The sequence below is a fragment of the Mesoplodon bidens genome, assembly GCF_964165515.1.
Source record: "Mesoplodon bidens genome assembly, chromosome: X".
Classification (NCBI taxonomy): domain Eukaryota; kingdom Metazoa; phylum Chordata; class Mammalia; order Artiodactyla; family Ziphiidae; genus Mesoplodon; species Mesoplodon bidens.
This window is the reverse complement of record NC_138163.1, coordinates 120,919,543-120,942,670: the sequence shown is the minus strand read 5'-3', so window position 1 is coordinate 120,942,670 and position 23,128 is coordinate 120,919,543. Positions and strand designations below refer to the sequence as shown.

Below are 23,128 nucleotides of genomic sequence, written 5' to 3'. Positions count from 1 at the left end.
TAGTCATAAAAAAGAAGGAAGTCTTGGCATTTGCAACAACATGGATGGACCTTGAGAGCATTTTGCTAAGTGAAATATGTCAGACAGAAAAAGACAAACACCAAATGATCTCACTTATGTGAAATTGTAAAAAAAAAAACAAAAAAAACTCATAGATAGGGAACAGATTGGTGGTTGCCTGAGGCAAGGGGTCGGGGGGTGGGCAAAACCAGTGAAGGTCAAAAGGTACAAACTTCCAGTCACAAAATAAATCCTAGGGACATAATGTACAGCACGGTGACTATAGTTAATACTGTATTGTGTACTTGAAAGTTGCTAAGAGAACACATCTTAAAGTTCTCATCACAAGAAAAAACCGTTGTAACTATGTATATGATGGATGTTAACTTGGCTTTTTGTGGTGATCATTTCGCGATGTATATTAACATCAAATCACTATGTTGTATACCTGAAACTAATGTGTGTCAATTATACCTCAGTGAAAAAATTAAAACAACAGAAAACCTCTTAGATGGTGCAGGTTCAGACTCTCAGTCAAACAACTGCAATTCTTCCTGTCCCTTGAGTTTTGAGCTCGTTTAGAAAATGTAAAAATTAAATCTTGTTAGAGACTACATCTACCTGTAAAGGCCTTGAAATCCATGCCATGAAGATGAAAAACAAATCAGATCTCACTCCCTATCTTTAATTGTTGTCCAAGAGTTCTGGCCACACCAAGGATTCACACCACTGACCAAAGTTATTTGGGGGAAAGCTGACTTTTCCCAATGCTTACCAGAATATCTCTGTTTATGGTAAGATCTTATATTTGCATGGCACTTAATTTATTGATCACTTTCATCTCTGCTGACCTTCAATCCTCACCACAATTCTGGGAGGTGGGTATTACAGCCTCACTTACACAAATGAGGAAATTTAGGCTCGAAGGGTCTAACTGATCGGGAAATGATCCAATGACACAGACTGGTAGTTAGAAATGAAATCTAGTTCTAATTTGCAGAAAACTAAGCTTGGGTTAGAGGGCTGAGGAATCATATCAAACTCCTCACCATCTCAAACATAATACGTTTTGAGAAGTTGAATTGCCATTTCACATCGAATTAACCACATGGAACCCAGCCCAGGTTATCCCAAGGCAGATTAATGGAAGCAGAATTTGTTAAAATGCCTTTGAGGCTTCTTGAAGTACGTTATTGTATGTAAAGCTTTATACAGATTTTTTTTTTTCGGTACGCAGGCCTCTCACTGTTGTGGCCTCTCCCGTTGCGGAGCACAGGCTCCGGATGCGCAGGCTCAGCAGCCATGGCTCACAGGCCCAGCCGCTCCGCAGCATGTGGGATCTTCCCAGACTGGGGCACGAGCCCGTGTCCCCTGCATCGGCAGGAGGACTCTCAACCACTGTGCCACCAGGGAAGCCCAAGCTTTTACAGATTTTTGCTTTTAGTTTTTTTGTTTTTTTTCATAATCAAGGATTGGCACATTGTATGAGCTTTATATAAAGGCAGGGCTCTTTTCCCTGATAAGAGTCAGAAGCCTAAAACTTCATTAAATATTTACCATAATAAATCGCCTTAACATATCTCAGTTTGCTAAGTTGTTATCCATTAGTGCAATGTAAGCCAAGGCTGTGGAAGGAGGTAGCTGAACTCAGTTTAAACCTATTAAGAAAATTTACTTACCCCTGAATTGACCTGTTTTGAGCACTGAACCATATTTTCGGGGACAGACTAAGAAACAGATTCCAGCCTGAATATAACAGACTCTTTTCCTTTAAATCTATGTGAGAAGCATAGAACTTTTACAGCTTTTATGTGAAGTTGCAACATGAGGTAATATTCTGTTGAACATTTTTCGGGTAGCTATGGCAACAATAATTATCACCACATACTACCAACCAAAATACCACCTGCATCGACATCTATTCTAAACCCTTAATTAAAAAGAAAAGCCCAGTTCAAATTTCCAGTTGGTAAATTTGGGAGAAAACTTCAAAAAAATGTTGGGAAACCTATTTAGGTTTTGCTTCTGTGTTTGGTTCATGGAGGGTTTTTTTTCCTCTCTCCCTTTCAGGACAACTTAAGTCTGACTATCTCTTCCTGCCCACACCAGGCCCACCCACACTGTTAAGTTTCTGGAGAAATAGAGGTTTCAGCATTTCCTTTTCTAAGGAGTTAAGCAGTAATGAGAGCTCCAGGGACCAAAAGAAAAGTACTCCTTTCAAAAAATTATCTATGTGCATATGAATTTTAGGTATGTTTTTAGTTTCTCTGTAGGAAGGAAGGAGAGAAGGTAGGGGGATGGAAAACAGGAAAAGGAGGTGAAGACTGAAGAGAAAGGAAGCTAGGAAAAGGAAAACAGAGAGAAGGCAATTGGGTGAAGGCAACAAGGAAAAGGAGCCCATGATCAAAAAAGGGAGCAAGCTGTTTAAATCTGTGAGGGCAAGGCAAGGGGGAAAGCATGTATGATCCATGGCAAGTAACAACAGGCTTCAGACACGCTGAGAATGGAAGATACTACAACAGACGGATTGCAGAAACTGGATCTCGTTCTTCACTGCACCCAATTTCCGTGCCCTTTGCTCCATAAGTTTCCAGTATCCACCTACTCCTACTCACTTTGACTTGCATTCGCCAATAGGATATTAGCAAACATGATGCAAGCAGATACTTGACAAGTGCTTGTACAGGTAGGCCTGCTTGCTCCTGTCCTTTGCCATTGCTTCGAGAACATTCTTGGGCCAGCCTGCTGGAAAATGAAAGACAAGTAGAGCAGAGCTGAAGTGCTCCTGTCTTTCCAGCTGAGGCCATCTTGGATCAGCTAACAGCTAGCATACCAAGACACCTCTGAGCAAGCCCAGCCAGTATCAAGAAAGCTGCCTTGGTTAAATGTCAGCTGACTAGAAACACAGGAGCAAGCCCTGCCTGGATCAGCTAAATAAATGTATGTTGTTGTATGTCACCAAAAACTTTATTATGCAGCATTACTGTGGCAACAGATAACTGATACAGGTGCATACCCTGTTAATCAAGGACTTTCATGCTATCCCCAGTACATTAAATGCTTTCTAATGCATAATGTTGTAAATCAGTGTCAGAAGTTCATAGGGGAAAAATAGAAGATAGAATGGTCCTAAAGTAAGTACAGTAAATGCATATTTTTGAACATGATAGGTGTTGCTGGCCACCAAAATAAAACCCAGGGCATTCTCCAAAGTAAGGTCATTGAGATTCTAGAACTACATACAACTTGGAAAGGAGCCAGCCAATCCTGCTGGAGGTTAAATTGAATTTAAGTAATTAAAAAGATACAAGCAACCTTTACTCGCAGACACTAATGCTGCACCAACTAATGGACTGAAGAGTTTCCAAATTCTCAGGTGCCCTCTTAATTGCAGCTGAATAGCTTTAACAATAAAAGCAGTTTTCTCCAACTGTGGGCTTGAGGGTGAACGGGGTAGGTGATCTCTGGTGAATGTGCGCTGCCAACTGCAAGAACAGAGGGTAGCAGCTGTGACCAACACCACACTCCCGAGCTTACCGTATAAGTAACAAGTGAATTGTCATTGGAGCAAAAACATACCTTGAAAATATATGTGGAAGAGCACCTACATTCACCTTCTGGAAAGTGTACTGTACAAAGAAAAACACAGCTGAAAATAGACAATATAAGCAAGTAGGATGAAAGTGTTTCTTTTTCCTATAAAGCTGGGTTAAATTTTCTTTCAAGTGAGAAGTGCTTCTGGGGGTTGCGGGGGGGATTAGAGGGTCATCTGCAAAGGGGAGGTCTGTGTACAAAGTACATAAGACAATATTCGCTCAATCCCACACCATGTGCTTAATCAAAGACCCTGTTAGGTATGCAGCTGAATAAACCAAGCACCATCATGTTGAAATAACATAAAATGGATTTTTGATTGACTGCAGTAATCAGGGAACAGTGGCATGAACAATTCCTACATCATTTTATTGACCTTGGAATGCACTTTTTTGATTGACAATAACTTGAAAGAAGGAAAAAATACCTTCGGAGAATCTAAAGCATTTCCAGTTTTGTATTCTGAGCCTTGTACAACTCATATGTGGCCCCCATGGCATGGCAGAAATCACCAGTATCTCTCCTCAGCAGCTGGAACCCTACTCTTACACCTTCCTTGGGTAGGTGGTAGAGGAAGGAGAAGCTAACTGTTGGGTTTACAAGGTCTCTTCTAATGTTGTGACGGGTTGCAAGGCGGCTGACTCTCACTCTTTGAACCCTTTCCTTCTTCCCTAGTTATTAATGGTTTCCAGATACCAGCAAAATAGTTCAGAGGACATCAGAGGACTCCACTGAAAAGTGATGAAGCTTCAAGACCCTTAAGATTTGTTCATTCTTCCATCCATCCATTCAGCAAACTCAGTTCAAACACTGAACACCTACTGTGTGCCTACCATGTGTTAAGTGCTGTGGAAACACTGATGGACAAAGCTTATGACCTTTCTGGAGGACATACTAGACAAGTGTGTGTGTGTGTGCCGGGCTGGGGGAGAGACAGCGAGAGAGAACTAAGTACTTACAATACAGTACTTGGGTACCACAGAGGAGAGTGTTTAAGTGCTTATGGAGGCATTAGGGAAGGACTCCCCAAATGCACCTGAGGAGTGGCATTAGGGAGTCTTCAAGGTGGAATAGAGAAAAGAGGGCAGGCCATTCTTTAAGAGTATGCAACAAAATCAGGCAGACAATGAAAAGTTGACATAAATGATACATTAAAGTGGTTCTGGTCTCAGAAGTCCAACCAACTGACCAACCCATATTGTCCGCAGACCTCCATTAATACGCTCTAAAACCTCCAATTTTATAACTTAGAACTATGGATGTATGTGAATATAGAAAAGTTTTAGCCTGAACAACTGCTACAATTACGTGGGCCTGATTTATTTGTTGGGGATCTGTTAGATTCCAGAAACAAAGAAGGGTGGGTGCTTTGTTTTATTTCCTTCAATTCACATGAATGAGATTTATAATTATAGATTTAGCAGCCTTTTCATAACTATTTGAACAATGAAATACTTTGGATTTAAGTTTTGCTCTCTAAAAATAAGATATTGCTTTTATTTGGGGGGAAAAGAGTAGGTTAGTAAAGAAAACTAAATGAGGAATTTTCTTGCCACTGAAAGTATAACTTTAAGGATGTTACAGGGCTAATCAGGTAGACTTTTAACCCCAAATATTTCTTTTTCTTTTTCCCCGGCGAACAGGTTTTCATTTTTTGCCCTTAATAAAGGCCAAGGAAACTTGCCACTGGCTAAGGAGAAGGCACACAGACTCAAATACATTGCCTTCTCTTAAATGAGTTCCTTGGATTTATGGGTTAACTCCATTACAGGGCAAGGTAAGTGCATTTTGTCATTACCACCTGACTTTTCTGCTTCTTCACTTTGTGGACAGCAAATTCAAAGCTGACTACAAAAAGCCAACTGCGACATTTTCAAGAACATTCCCAAAACACACTATGGACCAAAAACAAATTTAAGCCAAGGAAAAGATAAGAGGCCATATTTTTACAGAGTAGAGACTATAATTTAGAGTTTATGGAATTTCTCTGAAGTTGAAAATGAAGAGTAGTCAACCTGTGGATCTCATTTAATCCTTCAAGTAATCCCATGATGTAGGCATTATCACTATTTTACAAGTGGGGAAACTAAGGTTCAGCCAATTTTAGGTGGAAGCTGTTAAGAAGCCAAGACTAAGCTATAGGACTGATAGGCTTCAAAAACCATTGCTTTTCTAACATTACCTATGATTAATCCAATTCTGTTTGATTTGATAATTAACTTACTCGATTCTGTTTATGTTGTTGAACTAGTTATAAGACAGCTGAATCTGGAGATTGATAAAACAAAACATAGACTGAGGAGCTTCAAGATGGCAGAACAGTAAGACGCGGAGATCACCTTCCTCCCCACAAATACATCAGAAATACATCTACACGTGGAACAACTGCTACAGAACACCTACTGAACGCTGGCAGAAGACCTCAGACCTCCCAAAAGGCAAGAAACTCCCCACGTACCTGGGTAGGGCAAAAGAAAAAAGGAAAAACAGAGACAAAAGAATAGGGACGGGACCTGCACCAGTGGGAGGGAGCTGTGAAGGAGGAAAGGTTTCCACACACTAGGAAGCCCCTTCGCGGGCAGAGACTGTGGGTAGCGGAGGGGGAAGCTTCGGAGCCGCGGAGGAGAGCGTAGCAACAGGGGTGCGGAGGGCAAAGCTCAGATTCCCGCACAGAGGATTGGTGCCGACCGGCACTCACCAGCCCTAGAGGCTTGTCTGCTCACCCGCCGGGGCAGGCGGGGCTGGGAGCTGAGGCTCGGGCTTCGGAGCTCGGATCCCAGGGAGAGGACTGCGGTTGGCGGCATGAACACAGCCTGAAGGGGGCTAGGGCGCCACAGCTGGCCGGGAGGGAGTCCGGGAAAAAGTCTGGACCTGCCGAAGGGGCAAGAGACTTTTTCTTGCCTCTTTGTTTCCTGGTGCGCGAGGAGAGGGGATTAAGAGCGCCGCTTAAAGGAGCTCCAGAGACAGGCATGAGACGCTAAGGCCGCTGCTGCCGCCACCAACAAGCCTGTGTGCGAGCACAGGTCACTCTCCACACATCCCCTCCCGGACACTGTGCAGCCCGCCACTGCCAGGGTCCCGTGATCTAGGGACAACTTCCCCGGGAGAACGTACCGCATGCCACAGGCTCGCCCCGCATCCACACCCCTCCCTCGCCCCGGCCTGAGTGAGCAAGAGCCCCTGAAGCAGCTGCTCCTTTAACCCCGTCCTGTTGGAGCGAAGAACACACGGCCTCAGGCGTCCTACAGGCAGAGGCGGGGCCAAATCCGAAACTGAACCCCGGGAGCTGTGCAAACAAAGAAGAGAAAAGGAAATCTCTCCCAGCAGCCTCAGGAGCAGCGGATTAAATCTCCACAATCAACCTGATGTACCCTGCATCTGTGGAATACCTGAATAGTCAACGAATCATCACAAATTGAGGAGGTGGACTTTGTGAGCAACGGTATCAATTTTTTTTCCGTTTTTCTATTTTTTTGTGAGTGTGTACATGTATCCTTCTGTGCGTGATTTTGTCTGTATACCTTTGCTTTTACCATTTGTCCTAAGGTTCTGTCTATCCGGTTTTTTTTTCTTTTTATTACTTAAACATTTTTTTCTTAATAATTATTTTATTTTATTTTATTTTATTTCTTTCTTTTTTTCCCTACCTTTTATTCTGAGCCATGTGGAGGACAGGCTCTTGGAGCTCCAGCCAGGAGTGAGGGCTGTACCACTGAGGTGGGAAAGCCAACTTCAGGACACTGGTCCACAAGAGACCTCCCAGCTCCACGTCATATAAAACGGCCAAAAATCTTCCAGAGATCTCCATCTCAACGCCAAGACCCAGTTCCACTCAACGACCAGCAAGCTACAGTGCTGGACACCCCATGCCAAACAACTAGCAAGACAGGAAAACAATGCCATCCATTACCACAGCGGCTGCCAAAAATCATAAGGCCACAGACACCCGAAAACACACCACAAGACGTGGACCTGCCCACCAGAAAGACAAGATCCAGCCTCATCCACCAGAACACAAGCACTAGTCCCCTCCACCAGGAAGCCTACACAACCCACTGAACCAACCTTAGCCACTGGGGACAGACACCAAAAACAATGGGAACTACGAACCTGCAGCCTGCAAAAAGGAGACCCCAAACACAGTAAATTAAGCAAAATGAGAAGACAGAGAAACACACGGCAGATGAAGGAGCAAGGCAAAAATCCATCAGACCTAACAAATGAAAAGGAAATAGGCAGCTTACCTGAAAAAGAATTCAGAATAATGATAGTAAAGATGATTCAAAATCTTGGAAATAGGGCTTCCCTGGTGGCGCAGTGCTTGAGAGTCCGCCTGCCGATGCAGGGGACACGGGTTCATGACCCGGTCCGGGGAGATCCCACATGCTGCAGATCGGCTGGTCCCGTGAGCCATGGCCGCTGGGCCGGCGCGTCCGGAGCCTGTGCTCCGCAACGGGAGAGGCCACAACAGTGAGAGGCCCGCGTACCGCAAAAAAAAAAAAAAAAAAAAAAATCTTGGAAATAGAATGGAGAAAATAAAGGAAACGTTTAACAAGGACCTAGAAGAACTAAACAGCAGACAAACAGTGAAGAACACCACAACAAATGAAATTAAAAATTCTCTAGAAGGGATCAGTAACAAAATAACTGAGGCAGAAGAACGGATAAGTGGCCTGGAAGATAAAAGAGTGGAAATCACTATTGCAGAGCAGAATAAAGAAAAAAGAATTAGGGCTTCCCTGGTGGCGCAGTGGTTGAGAGTCCGCCTGCCGATGCAGGGGACACAGGTTTGTGCCCCGGTCCGGGAGGATCCCACGTGCCGCGGAGCGGCTGGGCCCGTGACCCATGGCCTCTGGGCCTGCGCGTCTGGAGCCTGTGCTTCGCAACAGGAGAGGCCACAACAGTGAGAGGCCCGCATAACGCAAAAAAAAAAAAAAAAACTAATTAAAAGAATTGAAGACAATCTCAGAGACCTCTGGGACAACATTAAACACACCAACATTCGAAATTTAGTGGTCCCAGAAGAGGAAAAGAAAGGGAATGAGAAAATATTTCAAGAGATTATAAGTGAAAACTTCCCTAATATGGGAAAGGAAATAGTTAATCAACTCCAGGGAGCACAGAGAGTCCCATACAGAATAACTCCAAGGAGAAACACGCCAAGACACATATTAATCAAACTATCACAAATTAAATACAAAGAACAAATATTAAAAGCAGCAAGGGAAAAATAACACATAAGGGAATCCTCATAAGGTTAACAGCTGATCTTTCAGCAGAAACTCTGCCAGCCAGAAGGGAGTGGCAGGATATATTTAAAGTGAGTAAGGAGAAAAACCTACAACCAAGATTACTCTACCCAGCAAGGATCTCATTCAGATTTGATGAAGAAATTAAAACCTTTACAGACAAGCAAAACTAAGAGAACTCAGCACCACCAAACCAGCTTTACAACAAATGCTAAAGGAACTTCTCTAGGCAGGAAACACAACAGAAGGAAAAGACCTACAATAACAAACCCAAAACAATTAAGAAAATGGGAATAGGAACATACATATAGATAATTACCTTAAAGGTAAATGGACTAAATGCTCCAACCAGAAGACATAGGTTGGCTGAATGGATACAGAAACAAGACCCGTTTATATGCTGTCTACAATAGACCCACTTCAGACCTAGGGACACATACAGACTTAAAGTGAGGGGATGGAAAAAGATATTCCATGCAAATAGAAATCAAAAGAACGCTGGAGTAGTAATTCTCATATCAGATACAATACACTGTAAAACAAAGACTATTACAAGAGACAAAGAAGGACACTACATAATGATCAAGGGATCAATCAAAGAAGAACATATAACAATTGTACATATTTATGCACCTAACAAAAGAGAACCTCAATACATAAGGCAAATACTAACAGCCATAAAAGGGGAAATCGACAGTAACACATTCATAGTAGGGAACTTTAACACCCCACTTTCACCAATGGACAGATCATCCAAAATGAAAATAAATAAGAAAACACAAGCTTTAAATGATACATTAAACAAGATGGACTTAACTGATATTTATAGGACATTCCATCCGTAAAAAACAGAATACACATTCTTCTCAAGTGCTCATGGAACATTCTCCAGGATAGATCATATCTTGGATCACAAATCAGGCCTTGGTAAATTTAAGAAAATTGAAATCGTATCAATTATCTTTTCCGACCACAACGCTATGAGACTAGGTATCAATTACAGGAAAAAACCTGTAAGAAATACAAACACATGGAGGCTAAACAAACACTACTTAATAACCAAGAGATCACTGAAGAAATCAAAGAGGAAATCAAAAAATACCTAGACACAAATGACAAAGAAACACAACGACCCAAAACCTATGGGATGCAGCAAAAGCAGTTCTATGAAGGAAGTTTGCAGCAATACAATCGTACCTCAAGAAACGAGAAATCTCAAATAAACCACCTAACCTTACACCTAAAGCAATTAGAGAAAGAAAACAAAAAAACCCCAAAGCTAGCAGAAGGAAAGAAATCATAAAGATCAGATCAGAAATAAATGAACAAGAAATGAAGGAAACAATAGCAAAGATCAATAAAACTGAACGCTGGTTCTTTGAGAAGATAAACAAAATTGATAAACCATTAGCCAGACTTATCAAGAAAAAAAGTGAGAAGATTCAAATCAATAGAATTAGAAATGAAGAAGGGGAAGAAACAACTGACACTACAAAAATACAAAGGATCATGGGAGATTACTACAAGCAACTCTACGCCACTAAAATGGACAACCTGGAAGAAATGGACAAATTCTTAAAAATGCAAAACCTTGCGAGACTGAAACAGGAAGAAATAGAAAATATGAATAGACCAATCACAAGCACTGAAATTGAAACTGGGATTAAAAATCTTCCAACAAGGGCCTCCCTGGTGGCGCAGCGGTTGAGAGTCCGCCTGCCGATGCAGGGGATACGGGTTCGTGCCCCGGTCCGGGAGGATCCCATATGCCGCGGAGCGGCTGGGCCCGTGAGCCATGGCCGCTGAGCCTGCGCGTCCGGAGCCTGTGCTCCGCAGCGGGAGGGGCCACAGCAGTGAGAGGCCCGCATACCGCAAAAAAAAAAAAAAAAAAAAAAAAAATCTTCCAACAAACAAAAGCCCAGGACCAGATGGCTTCACAGGCGAATTCTATCAAGCATTTAGAGAAGAGCTAACACCCATCCTTCTCAAACTCTTCCAAAATATAGCAGAGGGAGGAACACTCCCAAACTCATTCTACGAGGCCACCAGCACCTTGATACCAAAACCAGACAAGGATGTCACAAAGAAAAAAAACTACAGGTCAATATCACTGATGAACATAGATGCAAAAAACCTCAACAAAATACTAGCAAACAGAGTCCAACAGCACATTAAAAGGATCATACACTATGATCCAGTGGGGTTTATCCCAGGAATGCAAGGATTCTTCAATATACGCAAATCAATCAACGTGATACACCATATTAACAAATGGAAGGAGAAAAACCAGATGATCATCTCAATAGATGCAGAGAAAGCTTTCGACAAAATTCAACACCCATTTATGATAAAAACCCTCCAGAAAGTAGGCACAGAGGGAACTTTCCTCAACATACTAAAGGCCATATATGACAAACCCACAGTGAACATTGTCCTCAATGGTGAAAAACTGAAACCATTTCCACTAAGATCAGGAACAAGACAAGGCTGCCCACTCTCACCACTCTTATTCAACATAGTTTTGGAAGTTCTAGACACAGCAATCAGAGAAGAAAAAGAAATAAAAGGAATCCAAATCAGAAAAGAAGAAGTAAAGCTGTCACTGTTTGCAGATGACATGATACTATACATAAAGAATCCTAAAGATGCTACCAGAAAACTACTAGAGCTAATCAATGAATTTGGTAAAGTAGCAGGATACAAAATTAATGCACAGAAATCTCTAGCATTCCTATACACTAACGATGAAAAATCTGAAAGTGAAATCAAGAAAACACTCCCATTTACCACTGCAACAAAAAGAATAAAATATCTAGGAATAAACCTACCTAAGGAGACAAAAGACCTGTATGCAGAAAATTATAAGACACTGCTGAAAGAAATTAAAGATGATACAAATAGATGGAGAGATATACCATGTCCTTGGATTGCAAGAATCAGCATTGTGAAAATGACTCTACTACCCAAAGCAATCTACAGATTCAGTGCAATCCCTATCAAACTACCACGGGCATTTTTCACAGAACTAGAACAAAAAATTTCACAATTTGTATGGAAACACAAAAGACCCTGAATAGCCAAAGCAATCTTGAGAACGAAAAACAGAGCTGGAAGAATCAGGCTCCTGGACTTTAGACTATACTACAAAACTACAGTGATCAAGACAGTATGGTACTGGCTCAGAAACAGAAATATAGATCAATGAAATAGGATAGAAAGTCCAGAGATAAACCCATGCACATATGGTCACCTTAACTTTGATAAAGGAGGCAAGAATATACAGTGGAGAAAAGACAGCCTCTTCAATAAGTGGTGCTGGGAAAACTGGACAGGTACATGTAAAAGAATGAAATTAGAACATTTCCTAACACCATACACAAAAATAAACTCAAAATGGATTAAAGACCTAAATGTAAAGCCAGACACCATCAAACTCTTAGAGGAAAACATAGGCAGAACACTCTATGACATAAATCACAGCAAGATCCTTTTTGACCCACCTCCTAGAGAAATGGAAATAAAAACAAAAATAAACAAATGGGACCTAATGAAAATTCCAAAGCTTTTGCACAGCAAAGGAAACCATAAACAAGATGAAAAGACAGCCCTCAGAATGGGAGAAAATAGTTGCAAATGAAGCAACAGACAAAGGATTAATCTCCGAAACATACAAGCAACTCATGTAGCTCAATATGAAAAAAACAAACAACCCAATCCAAACATGGGCAGAAGACCTAAATAGACATTTCTCCAAAGAAGACATACAGATCACCAAAAGACACATGAAAGAATGCTCAACATCATTAACCATTAGAGAAATGTAAATCAAAACTAAAATGCGGTATCATCTCACACTGGTCAGAATGGCCATCATCAAAAAATCTACGAACAGTAAATGCTGGAGAGGGTGTGGAGAAAAGGGAACCCCCTTGCACTGTTGGTGGGAATGTAAATTGATACAGCCACTACGGGGAACAGTATGGAGGTTCCCTAAAAAACTAAAAATAGAACTACCCTACGACCCAGTAATCCCACTCCTGGGCATATACCCTGAGAAAACCATAATTCAAAAAGAGTCATGTGCCAAAATGTTCACTGCACCTCTATTTACAATAGCCAGGAAATGGAATCAACCTAAGTATCCATCAACAGATGAAGGGATAAAGAAGATGTGGCACATATATACAGCGGAATATTACTCAGCCATAAAAAGGAACGAAACTGCAGTATTTGTACTGAGGGGGATGGACCTAGAGTCTGTCATACAGTGTGAAGTAAGTCAGAAAGAGAAAAACAAATACCGTATGCTAACACATATATATGGAATCTAAAAAAAAAAAAGAATGGTCATGAAGAACCTAGCAACAAGACGGGAATAAAAATGCAGACCTACTGGAGAATGGACTTGAGGATACGGGGAGGGGGACGGGTAAGCTTGGACAAAGTGAAAGAGTGGCATGGGCATACATACTAAACGTAAAATAGATAGCTAGTGGGAAGCAGCCGCAAAGCACAGGGTGATCAGCTTGGTGCTTTGTGACCACCTACAGTGGTGGGATAGGGAGGGTGGGAGGGAGGGGGATGCAAAGGGAAGAGATATGGGGACATATGTATATGTATAACTGAATCACTTTGTTATAAAGCAGAAACAAACACACCATTGTAAAGCAATTATACTCCAATAAAGATGTTAAAAAAATCAAAAAAAATAAAAAAAGAAAATACACCATAGACAAAAGCAACAATAAAAAAAAACATACCTAGAAAGAAACCATAGAAAAATGTATATAATCTACATGGAGGCAACAATAAGAATTTCCTGATTGACTTAGGAAAAAGAAGTCTCAACCAGAATAGTATGTTATGCGTACTCGTGAGGCACAGATATTGTAAGAATATTGATTTTCCTTAATTCAGATTTAGTACCTTTTCCATAGCAGCTGATGACAATCAAACATGGGCTACTGTTTCCTGTACCCAAAATCAACCATGGAAACATTACAGAAGGAATAAAGAAAAAACATTAACAAACGCAAAAACACAAAACTAAATAATCCCTGAGGGGCAATAAGTCGCCACTGAACTAGAACCTGAGTGTGGGCAGGTAGGGGGATGCCCTGAATTCGAGACAGGTCTGTAGCCTGCAAGAGAGGCAGATGACAGGATTGATTAGAGAAAAGCCTTTAAACTTGAGCCCTTGATTCTTCCACTGTGCTCTGGGACCATGGATCTCTACTGCTTCACTGAAGGAACCGAGGCAGCATTTCAGAGCCCGCATGCCAGGAGCATGGGACACCAAAGATTGGGCTGGTTGTGGCAGTATGGTCCACAGGCTGTGAAATAACCATCTGAAACTTTGTTAGTGGATGGCGACCGGCCTTTTTAAATGATCATCTTAATAGACTATCACACACGGACTCAAAGAGAAAAGCAAGTAACACAGTAGTTGTACAAAAGGACAGAAATTCATTTCTGAACTTCTGGGCAATGCCCCTGATGTCAACAAAGAGAGACCACAGTGAGAACTGTCAGGCTAAGGCGCCCCTTCACTAACTCCTCTGGGATTCTGTGGGGCATGGTTGGGGACAGGGATGGATTCATACCAGAGAAGGAAGGAATCGCAGGCCCTGCCAGCAGTCAACGTGAGGACCCTGAGTGAGACCTGACGGGCTCCGAACCACAGAAGAGAGTCTCGCCTCCTTTCCCCTCAGCTCATCTTACCTGCAGCAGCCGTCTCTGGGAGGCTCCAGGCAGAAGTGTCCAGATGAGATGTGCCTGCGCTTCACACCAGCATCTCAGGGAGTTGACGTCTTTGATGTGCGGCCTTGGCCTCAGGTCAGCAGACAGGAGGTAGCCCAGCACCTACAGGGAGTCAAGAGAAGACACTGAGGGAGGACTGAGAGCACCATCCACCATAGAAGAGGGGGCCCCAAAGAGCCCTCACCGTCAGTCTCGGGGGACCCAGGCATGGCTGTGAGGCTCAGGCCCCCAGATACTTCCGGCTGGGGGTGCCGACAGAAATGAGAGCCAAGGTGTGACGCCTGCTGACTCAGCTCAGCAGAGGGAAAAGTCCCAGGACCTGCCAAGAGTCAACGAAAGGCCCTCGTGCCAGGCCTGCGGGAAGCTCCCCTGGAACCACCCTCCGACCCCCTTCCCGCCCCGGCCCCAGCCCCCCACTGCTGTGCTCCTGGAGCCCAGATGCGCATGACCGGATGTGACGTCCTCCTACACACGCGGTGGGGGCGACGCCATTGTTGAGAGCTGCCGTCCGGTGAGGGTGAGCCACAGGAGGAGTGCCACGTCTCGTCAGGTGTCAAAGTGTGAGGTAACCCCAGTTAGAAGTGCGGGGACGCCCACGACACCCCCAATCCCCTTTCCCTCTGAAAAGAGGCGGCCACACAGGCCCCGCCCACCCTGCCCCTGCTCTCGGCCCGAGAGGCTCGGGCCTGGCCGTTAGGCCCAAAGTCCATCCGCTTCCCCCGCGGGGTCTCGGGCAAGGAAGGCCTCGCTCTGAGGCTGGTGGACCCTGGCTCACCTCAGTTGAGGGAGCGTCCCAGGCCCTGTGAAGGACGGGACCCCTGTGGGGACCGACGGGCTCCACACCCCAAAATGGCGGCCACACAGACCCCGCCCCTGACGTCGGCCTGGGAGCCTCCGGGCAGGTCTAAAGACTGAGAGACTCCCTCAGTGCGAACGCGGACGGACGGACGGACGCGGGAGACCCAGGGAGGACGGGGCCTTGTTCTGAGGGGCTGGCCGCAGGTCAGCAGAGGGAGGATTTCCAGGGCACGGGAGGAGTCAGGGTGAGGACCGTCCTCCCCGTCGCAAGGGCACCTCAGAACCCCTCCCCTGTTGTCAGCCGCTTCCTTCTGGCCACACGCGGAGAAGGGAGGGCTGCTGTCTGAGAGGGGAGGTGCAGGCCAGCAGAAGGCGCGTCCCTAAGCACTGCCAAGAGTCAGCCCAAGCCCTTGAGTGAGGGCCAGTGGGGCCGCCAGCCACAGGGCCTCGACCTGTCTGCCGCACGCTGCAGGCTTGGTAAAACTCTGCCACGTGCGGCCGCCTGGCCACCCTCACTGCCTCCTAGTGAGACTCAGGGAGGTGCCGGCACTGGTGCGAGCAGATGGCCCTCGGGGCAAGAGAGGAGCTCCAGGCTGCACCGGCCGTCCAGGGAGGAACCCGAGTGAGGACTAAGGGAGTCACCCACCCCGAAGAGAAGGGACCAGAGAGAACATGGCCTGTCCCCTCCTGTCAACCCTTAAACTCCCAAGAAAGGACTGTCAGGCCGAGCCTGCCCGTAATTTCCTCTGCCAGGTCCAAGGGAGGTTAGAGCTTTGTTCTGAAGGGGCAGCCACGAGGCAGCAGAAGGGAGGGTCCCAGGGCCCTTCGGTGGTGGGCTGAACGCTCCCTCCTTTCCTCCTCCTGGGTGCCACGGAGGATGGTGGTGTCACCTTCAGAGCAGCAGAGGGCATGGGGTGGGGGTGGGGTGGGGGAGTCTTGCCAACAACTGTCATCCTGACTCTGAATGGGAACCGCGGGGACCTACCTCCCCTGCCAGCCCCCACTGTCACCCCCATACCGCCCAGGCAGGGCTGGCTGGCTGTGCCCCAAGGCTCACTCGACCGTCCTCCACAGGGCTCTCAGGGGACAGGCTGAGCAGGAGAACAGGAGCCCTGTGGGCCCTCGGGCAGTGCCCTCAAGGACCCTGCAGAGGCGGCCTTGGTTAAAGCCAGGGAGGACTCTCCCCGCTGAAGGTGCTCACAGCATCTCCTTGTCCCTCCCCCAGGTGCCCTCGTTGCCTGCCTTCCTGCCCACACTCCCGCCTGCTGGCCCTGACCTGTGTCATCATGCCTCGAGGCCGGAAGAGCAAGCGCCGTGCCCAGGAGAAACGCCGCCAGGCCCGGGGGGAGACTCAGAGGCTCAAGGGTGCCCAGGCCACTGAGGCGGCGGCGGTGGCAGAGATAGAAGAGTCGCCCTCCTCCCCCGCTTCTGTTTCTCGGGGTACTCCCCCGAGCTCCCCTGCTGCTGGCACTCGCCAGGAGCCTCAGGGAGCCCCAGCCACGAGCTCTCGTGCTGCAGGGGTTTCATGCCCAGGATCTGAAGAGGGTGCCCAGAGCCAAGATGAGAAAAGTGCAAGTACCGCCCAGGCAGCACCTTCCATTCACAGCACTTACAGAGATCGTCTGACCAGGCAGGCCAAGAAGTTGGGGCAGTTCCTGCTGGATAAGTACAAGATGAAGGAGCCCATCTCGAAGGCAGCACTGCTGGAGGTGGTCAACAAGAAGTACAAGAAGCACTTCCCTGAGATCCTCAGGAGAGCCTCTGAGTGCATGGAGCTGGTCTTTGGCCTCGATCTGAAGGAAGTCGACCCCAGCAGTCACTCCTACGCCCTCATCAGCAAGCTGGGCCTGTGCAGCAAGGGAAATCCAAGTGATGAGTCGGGGCTGCCCACGTCCGGTGTCCTGATGGCTATCCTGGGCAAGATCTTCGAGAACGGCAACCGTGCCACCGAGGAGGAGATCTGGGATTTCCTCAATTCATTGGGTTTCTATGCTGGGAGGAGCCACTCGATCTTTGGGGAGCCCACGAGGCTCATCAGCAAGTATTTCCTGCAGCAGAAGTATCTGATGTATTGCCAGGTGCCCAACAGCGATCCTCCGCAATATGAGTTCTTGTGGGGCCCGAGAGCCCACGCTGAAACCAGCAAGATGGAAGTGCTGGAGTATATAGCCAAGATCAATGATACCGTCCCCAGGGCCTTCCCAGATCTCTATGAGGAGGCTATGAAAGATGAGGTAGAGAGAGCAAGAGTGAGAGCCGCGGCCAGGGCTGCAGCTGTTGCTGAGCGCAAAGCACGTTCCAGGGCCAAGGCCCGCAGCTCCTCCACACGTAGGGAGGGAGGCCGCGGGCAGATTGCTCACTTTGTTTCGGAAGAGAGCAGTCAGGCTCCTAAATAGTGCAGAGTAGTAGGGGTGGAGGGAACAAAGTATAGATCTCATTTATCTTCCTGTTTTAAACTAGTAACTTCTATATATTATTGATTGATTTATTTAGGTTTTTTCAAATGTTTTTTTTCTTGTAATAGTGTGTTTTCTTAAGAATACGAATTCGTGAATGACATTGCTTGCATACTTATTGCTGTTCAAAGAGTTCTAAAGTTACAGTTTGGGTATATATAAAAGAAATTCACGACCATCTATATTTTCTGTATGATCCAGAAGTAGAAAACATGGCAGTGCAATAGAGATTTTCATGGAAATGTGAAAGGCAACCACAGAAAATATTTAGAAACAAAAAATGGAGAAAACACAGTAAAAGGTATTTAATTCGTAGTTTGCCTTATTTCTTTGAAACTTTCTTTTGGTAGAAATAAAAGATACTTTGACTGATTAGCTCATTTGTGAGTATTTGTTTCTTTTGTCCTAGTGCACTGCATATTCTCTGCCACCTACTGGATTAAAAATAAACTCTGATGGGAGGATGGTATTTTGGGGGTTCATAATAATCATATCATAACTGCCATTCATCAAAACCCCAATATTTCTTAATGAGTATGCCACTGCTTTCCATGTAGTACATAACATTCCAGCATTCATGCAGGATAGGATTTAGCAGACTCCCTTTATAGGTGAATAACTTTCAAATTTCTCAACTTCACAAGACTGATTAAGGGACCTTGCTGGGTCTAGTCCCCTGGTCTGGAATCGTCTAGAGCCTACACTCTTCCACTCCTCCCAGCCTAAGCCAGACCTTACGTCTTTTAATTCATTTTTCTTCTCACCACTCCAAAATGTATCTCATGGGATAAAAGGGGCCCTGTTCCCAAAGCACTGTTGTGGAATACAGTAATAGTAACGCTGAATAAGTGAATGGTATAAATAAAAAAGAAATTTTTGGTGACAATGGGGTCTTCTACATATGTACCGTCAGATACCCTGAAAAGATCAGCATCTCCTCATTTACTCTTCAAGTTTCTCAGGGACATAAAAGCCTTGGTTTAAGAGCTGTGTCCTCAGGTCAGTGGAGGGAGGAGTCCCAGCCTCTGAGAGCTACTCAAGGTGAGGGCCTTAGAACAGAAGGGGGCCCCACAAGGTATACCCTGCTTTCTCCCTTCTGTGGCCATGCGCAGAGCTGTGTGTCTGAAGGTACCCCTTCTCCTCCTCCGGGGCAAGGGTGGAGAGGTTCTCAGGGAGGTGAGTTCCTTGGTCTTGGGGCAGCATCTCCAATTCTGCCCAGGTCGGAGATCCTAACAGGCCTTAATTTGCTTCAGGGTGAGGACACTGGGTGCTGATGAGTGGACTCCCCATAACAAAGGGGGACCACACAGAGGCCCCTGGCAGGGGTAGCCAGGGAATAGGTCCCTTACCTCCCCTTCTGGTGTCTCAGGAAGGTGAAAGCCTTGGCCTGAGGCTGGCAGACAGACAGTAGGGAGGGTGGAGTCCCATATGCTACCTGAAATCAAGGTAAGAAACCTGAGTTAGGACTGAGGGGCCACTGACTCCAGAAGAGTGGGGCCTTGTAAAATCCTGCTCCTCAAAAGACCCCAACAGCTTCGGACAGATCTGGTTCATCCTGGCTTCCAATTCAGAATTTCCAAGAAGGTAATGCCTTTGTTCCGACGAGCACAGCTTCAGGGGAGTGGAGGGTGGAGTCCTGGGTCTGGTCAGGCCTCACGATGAGGACCCTGAATGAGGAGCAAGAGGACCACTCACTCCAGAACAGAGGAGAATGCAGAGTCCCACCCCTGACGTCAGCCCCAGGAGGCCCAGGACAACGTTTTCTGGCTGACGTGCCCCCTCTTTCCACTGGGCGTGGTCTCAGGGAGACGAGGGCCTTGGTCTATGGGGAACAGCCTCACTCAGTAGAGACTGGAAATCTAGTGTCTCTAAATGGGGATAGAGGGACTCCACGTAGAACACAGCCCTGCCACTGGACGCCTCCCCTTGGCAAAGCCAGGAATGTTGGCATGATGCGCCCCACACCTTTCCTTTTAGAGCGTCTCAGGTAGATGAGGCACTTGGTCTCAGGGGCCAGCCTCAGGTGAGCACAGGGAGGAATTCCAGGTCATGCCAAGAGCCAAGCACAGGACCACGAGGACTGAGGGAACCACCCAAATCATAAAAGTGGGGACGCCACAGAATCCCTCCCTTACTGTCGGCCATGAGTGACCACAGGCAGTCATGCCCACGTGAGGCAACCCTCACATCCTCCTAGGTGGTCTCAGGGAATTAAAGGCTGCAGTATGAGAGCACAGGCCTCTCTAGGTCACGGGAAGAGTCAGCGTAAGGGCTCTGAGTGAGGACCAAGGGGAACGCCCAACCGAAAAGAGAGAGGAACACATGCACAGCCCCACCACCCTTCGGCCCTGGGAAGCCCCAGGCAGGGGCAGTTCCATGTGTCACCCACTTGCTTCCAGCTCCCGAGGACTCGGGTCAGTAGAGGGAAGAGTCCCAGATCCTGACAGACTGAGGACTACTGAGGTCACAGACCCCAGCGGAGTGGAGCCCGGAGAATCCTGCCCTCTGCTGTTAGTCCTCAGAAGCCCCTGAGAAATAGCTGTGGCTACACGTGGCCTACTCTGACTTCTACTTCTGGGGACTCAGGGTGGTGAGGACTTTGCTCTGAGGCTGGCTGACTCAGCATAGGGGAAATTTCCAGGCTGTGCTAGGAGTTGGGGTGAGGACCTAAGGCTGGAGTGGAGCGTGAAAACCATAACAATGGGGGCAGCACATCATCTCTCCCCTGCTGTCAGTCCTGGGAGACGCCTGGATAGATGTCAGGCCGAGCAGACGCAACCCTTAACTCCTCCCGGGGTGACACAGAAGTGAGCACAGTAATAGGTGAAGAGAGGGAGAAATTATAGGTCTTCCCAGGAGTCAAACCGAGGAGGCTGCGTGAGGACTGGTGCGGCCGACCATCATAAGGCCTGGGTTTGCCTGCCACAGCTTTCTGCCTTCAGAGACCACAGGTAGATGTGGGAAATCAGGCTACCCTCACCTTCTTCTATTGGGTCTCAGAGAGCTGTGGGCCTTTCTATGAGCACATGTCCTCAGGTAAAGAGAGAGGAGCCACAGGCCTTCCCAGGAATCAAACTGAGAACCCTGAGTGACGACTAAGGGGAACATGCCCCACCCCCTGAGCTGTGGGGACGACAAAGAGTCTAGCCTTGCCCCTGCTTTCAGCACTTGAAGGCTCAGGACAGGGCAGTCGGGCCGAGGCTCTTTTACATCAGGTCTAAGGGAGGTGAGATCCTCAGCCTGAAGGTAAAGCCATTAGAGGGCAGAAGGGTGGGTCCCAGGCCCTACGTGAAGCCAACTGAGAGCAGTGAATAGGGACTGAGGACCCAGTGATCCCAGGAGAGAAAGGACTCCACAGAGCTGTCAGCACTGGGTTCCCCCTGTCAGGGCGGTGAGCTGGGGCACCCCTCACTTCCTCCTCATGGGTCCCCAGAACCACCGAGGTGTCAACGGCAGAGCAACAGAGGGGAGGAGGCCCAGGCCCTGGCTGCTGTCCACCTAAAGATCCTGAAGATGAACTGAGTGGACTCCCTGCCCTAGAACACGGAAGGTCCCACTGGCAGCCCCTTCTGTCACCCCCGTACCGCCCAGGCAGGGCTGGCTGGCTGTGCCCCAAGGCTCAGTCGACCGTCCTCCACAGGGCTCTCAGGGGACAGGCTGAGCAGGAGAACAGGAGCCCTGTGGGCCCTCGGGCAGTGCCCTCAAGGACCCTGCAGAGGCGGCCTTGGTTAAAGCCAGGGAGGACTCTCCCCGCTGAAGGTGCTCACAGCATCTCCTTGTCCCTCCCCCAGGTGCCCTCGTTGCCTGCCTTCCTGCCCACACCCCCGCCTGCTGGCCCTGACCTGTGTCATCATGCCTCGGGGCCGGAAGAGCAAGCGCCGTGCCCAGGAGAAACGCCGCCAGGCCCGGGGGGAGACTCAGAGGCTCAAGGGTGCCCAGGCCACTGAGGCGGCGGCGGCGGCAGAGATAGAAGAGTCGCCCTCCTCCCCCGCTTCTGTTTCTCGGGGTACTCCCCTGAGCTCCCCTGCTGCTGGCACTCGCCAGGAGCCTCAGGGAGCCCCAGCCACGAGCTCTCGTGATGCAGGGGTTTCATGCCCAGGATCTGAAGAGGGTGCCCAGAGCCAAGGTGAGGATAGCGAGTCACAGATGAGCGGGCCTGCCCCATCCTGGACGGTTCGCCTTTCCCTCCCCTACCTGGACACTGGTGGTTGCAGCATGCCCAGAGATCCTCCTTCTCGTGGTCAAGGACCACTGCTAGGTTTCCAGCCGTACCTGGACCAAGCAAGACAAAACCGCCAGCACAGGTTGACGCAGGCGCACCAAGACCTAAAAGGTGACTCAAGGTAACCCCGGGTTCATTATGCCTCATTTGTAATTACTTAGCATTGCGGCTTTTGCTTCCCCGCCCCACCCCATGGGTTCTGCTTGGGTGCTTACGGGTAAGTGCCTGCATACTAGCAGGAAAGTTATATAACCTAAAGCTGTCAATCGATCTGTCACTCAAATAACACAGGACACAGGGAGGGACCACCACTCTACAAAACACAGCCCTACCCCATTGCGGGGCTGCTTCTGGTTTCCAGACAGCCCGCTCTCCTGCTTTCTCGGGAGTGTACTTTTGCTCTGCTTAACTGAACTCTTGCTACTTAAAACTGCTCTACGCCTCTCGATTGAATTCTTCCTCCTTGGGAGGGCAAGAACCAAGGAAATCGCCATTCTGCTGGTGACAATAAGGATCACATATCCATTACTTTTATCAGGTACAAGTTAAAGTTTTGATATTTCATAAAACAAATTTAGAAACCTTCCATTTTTTTTTTATGACCCAGAACAAGGAAACACAGCAATGGAAGAGGGATTTCCATGGAACTGTGAATAGACTCGGCAGTAAAATAATGTGGGTCAAGTAAAAAAGAAAAGAAAAAGAGTAAATGGTGGTACATTTTTGGTTTCTCTTATTCTTTTAGTGCTTCTTTTTGTCAAATTGAAAGATGTTTTCTTAGGTTATTCAAGATTGTGAGAGAAATTAAACAATAATAAAGTAGACATCCTTCTCGTTGCCACTCTTATTCCCAACCATTAATTGAGCATCTACTCTTTGGAAGGCTCCATGGCAGAACTGGGGATGGTAAGAAGAAGAAGACTGAGCCACTGTCCACAGAACTTTAGAGCCTAGGAGCTGCTGCCATATCAAGAAGATGGTGAGACACGCTCTAAGACCTAAATAAATGACAAGTTAAAACAAGGGGTGAGAAAGAGGAGGTTCCAGAC

The 23,128-nt window shown here is 47.0% G+C and overlaps 2 protein-coding genes across 2 annotated transcripts in view; one reads left to right on the top strand and one right to left on the bottom strand.

The window, feature by feature from the left end:
- LOC308608555 (uncharacterized protein) overlaps nucleotides 1–23,128 on the bottom strand; it is a 934,308-nt gene that overhangs the window by 519,580 nt on the left and 391,600 nt on the right. The window lies entirely within an intron of this gene.
- On the top strand, nucleotides 16,619–17,797 carry LOC308608841 (melanoma-associated antigen B4-like; the record flags this gene model as incomplete). Its single annotated transcript, XM_081222171.1, has 1 exon — nucleotides 16,619–17,797. Exon 1 carries the CDS (start codon nucleotides 16,688–16,690, stop codon nucleotides 17,795–17,797), a length of 1,110 nt encoding a protein of 369 aa, XP_081078297.1. The 5' UTR covers nucleotides 16,619–16,687.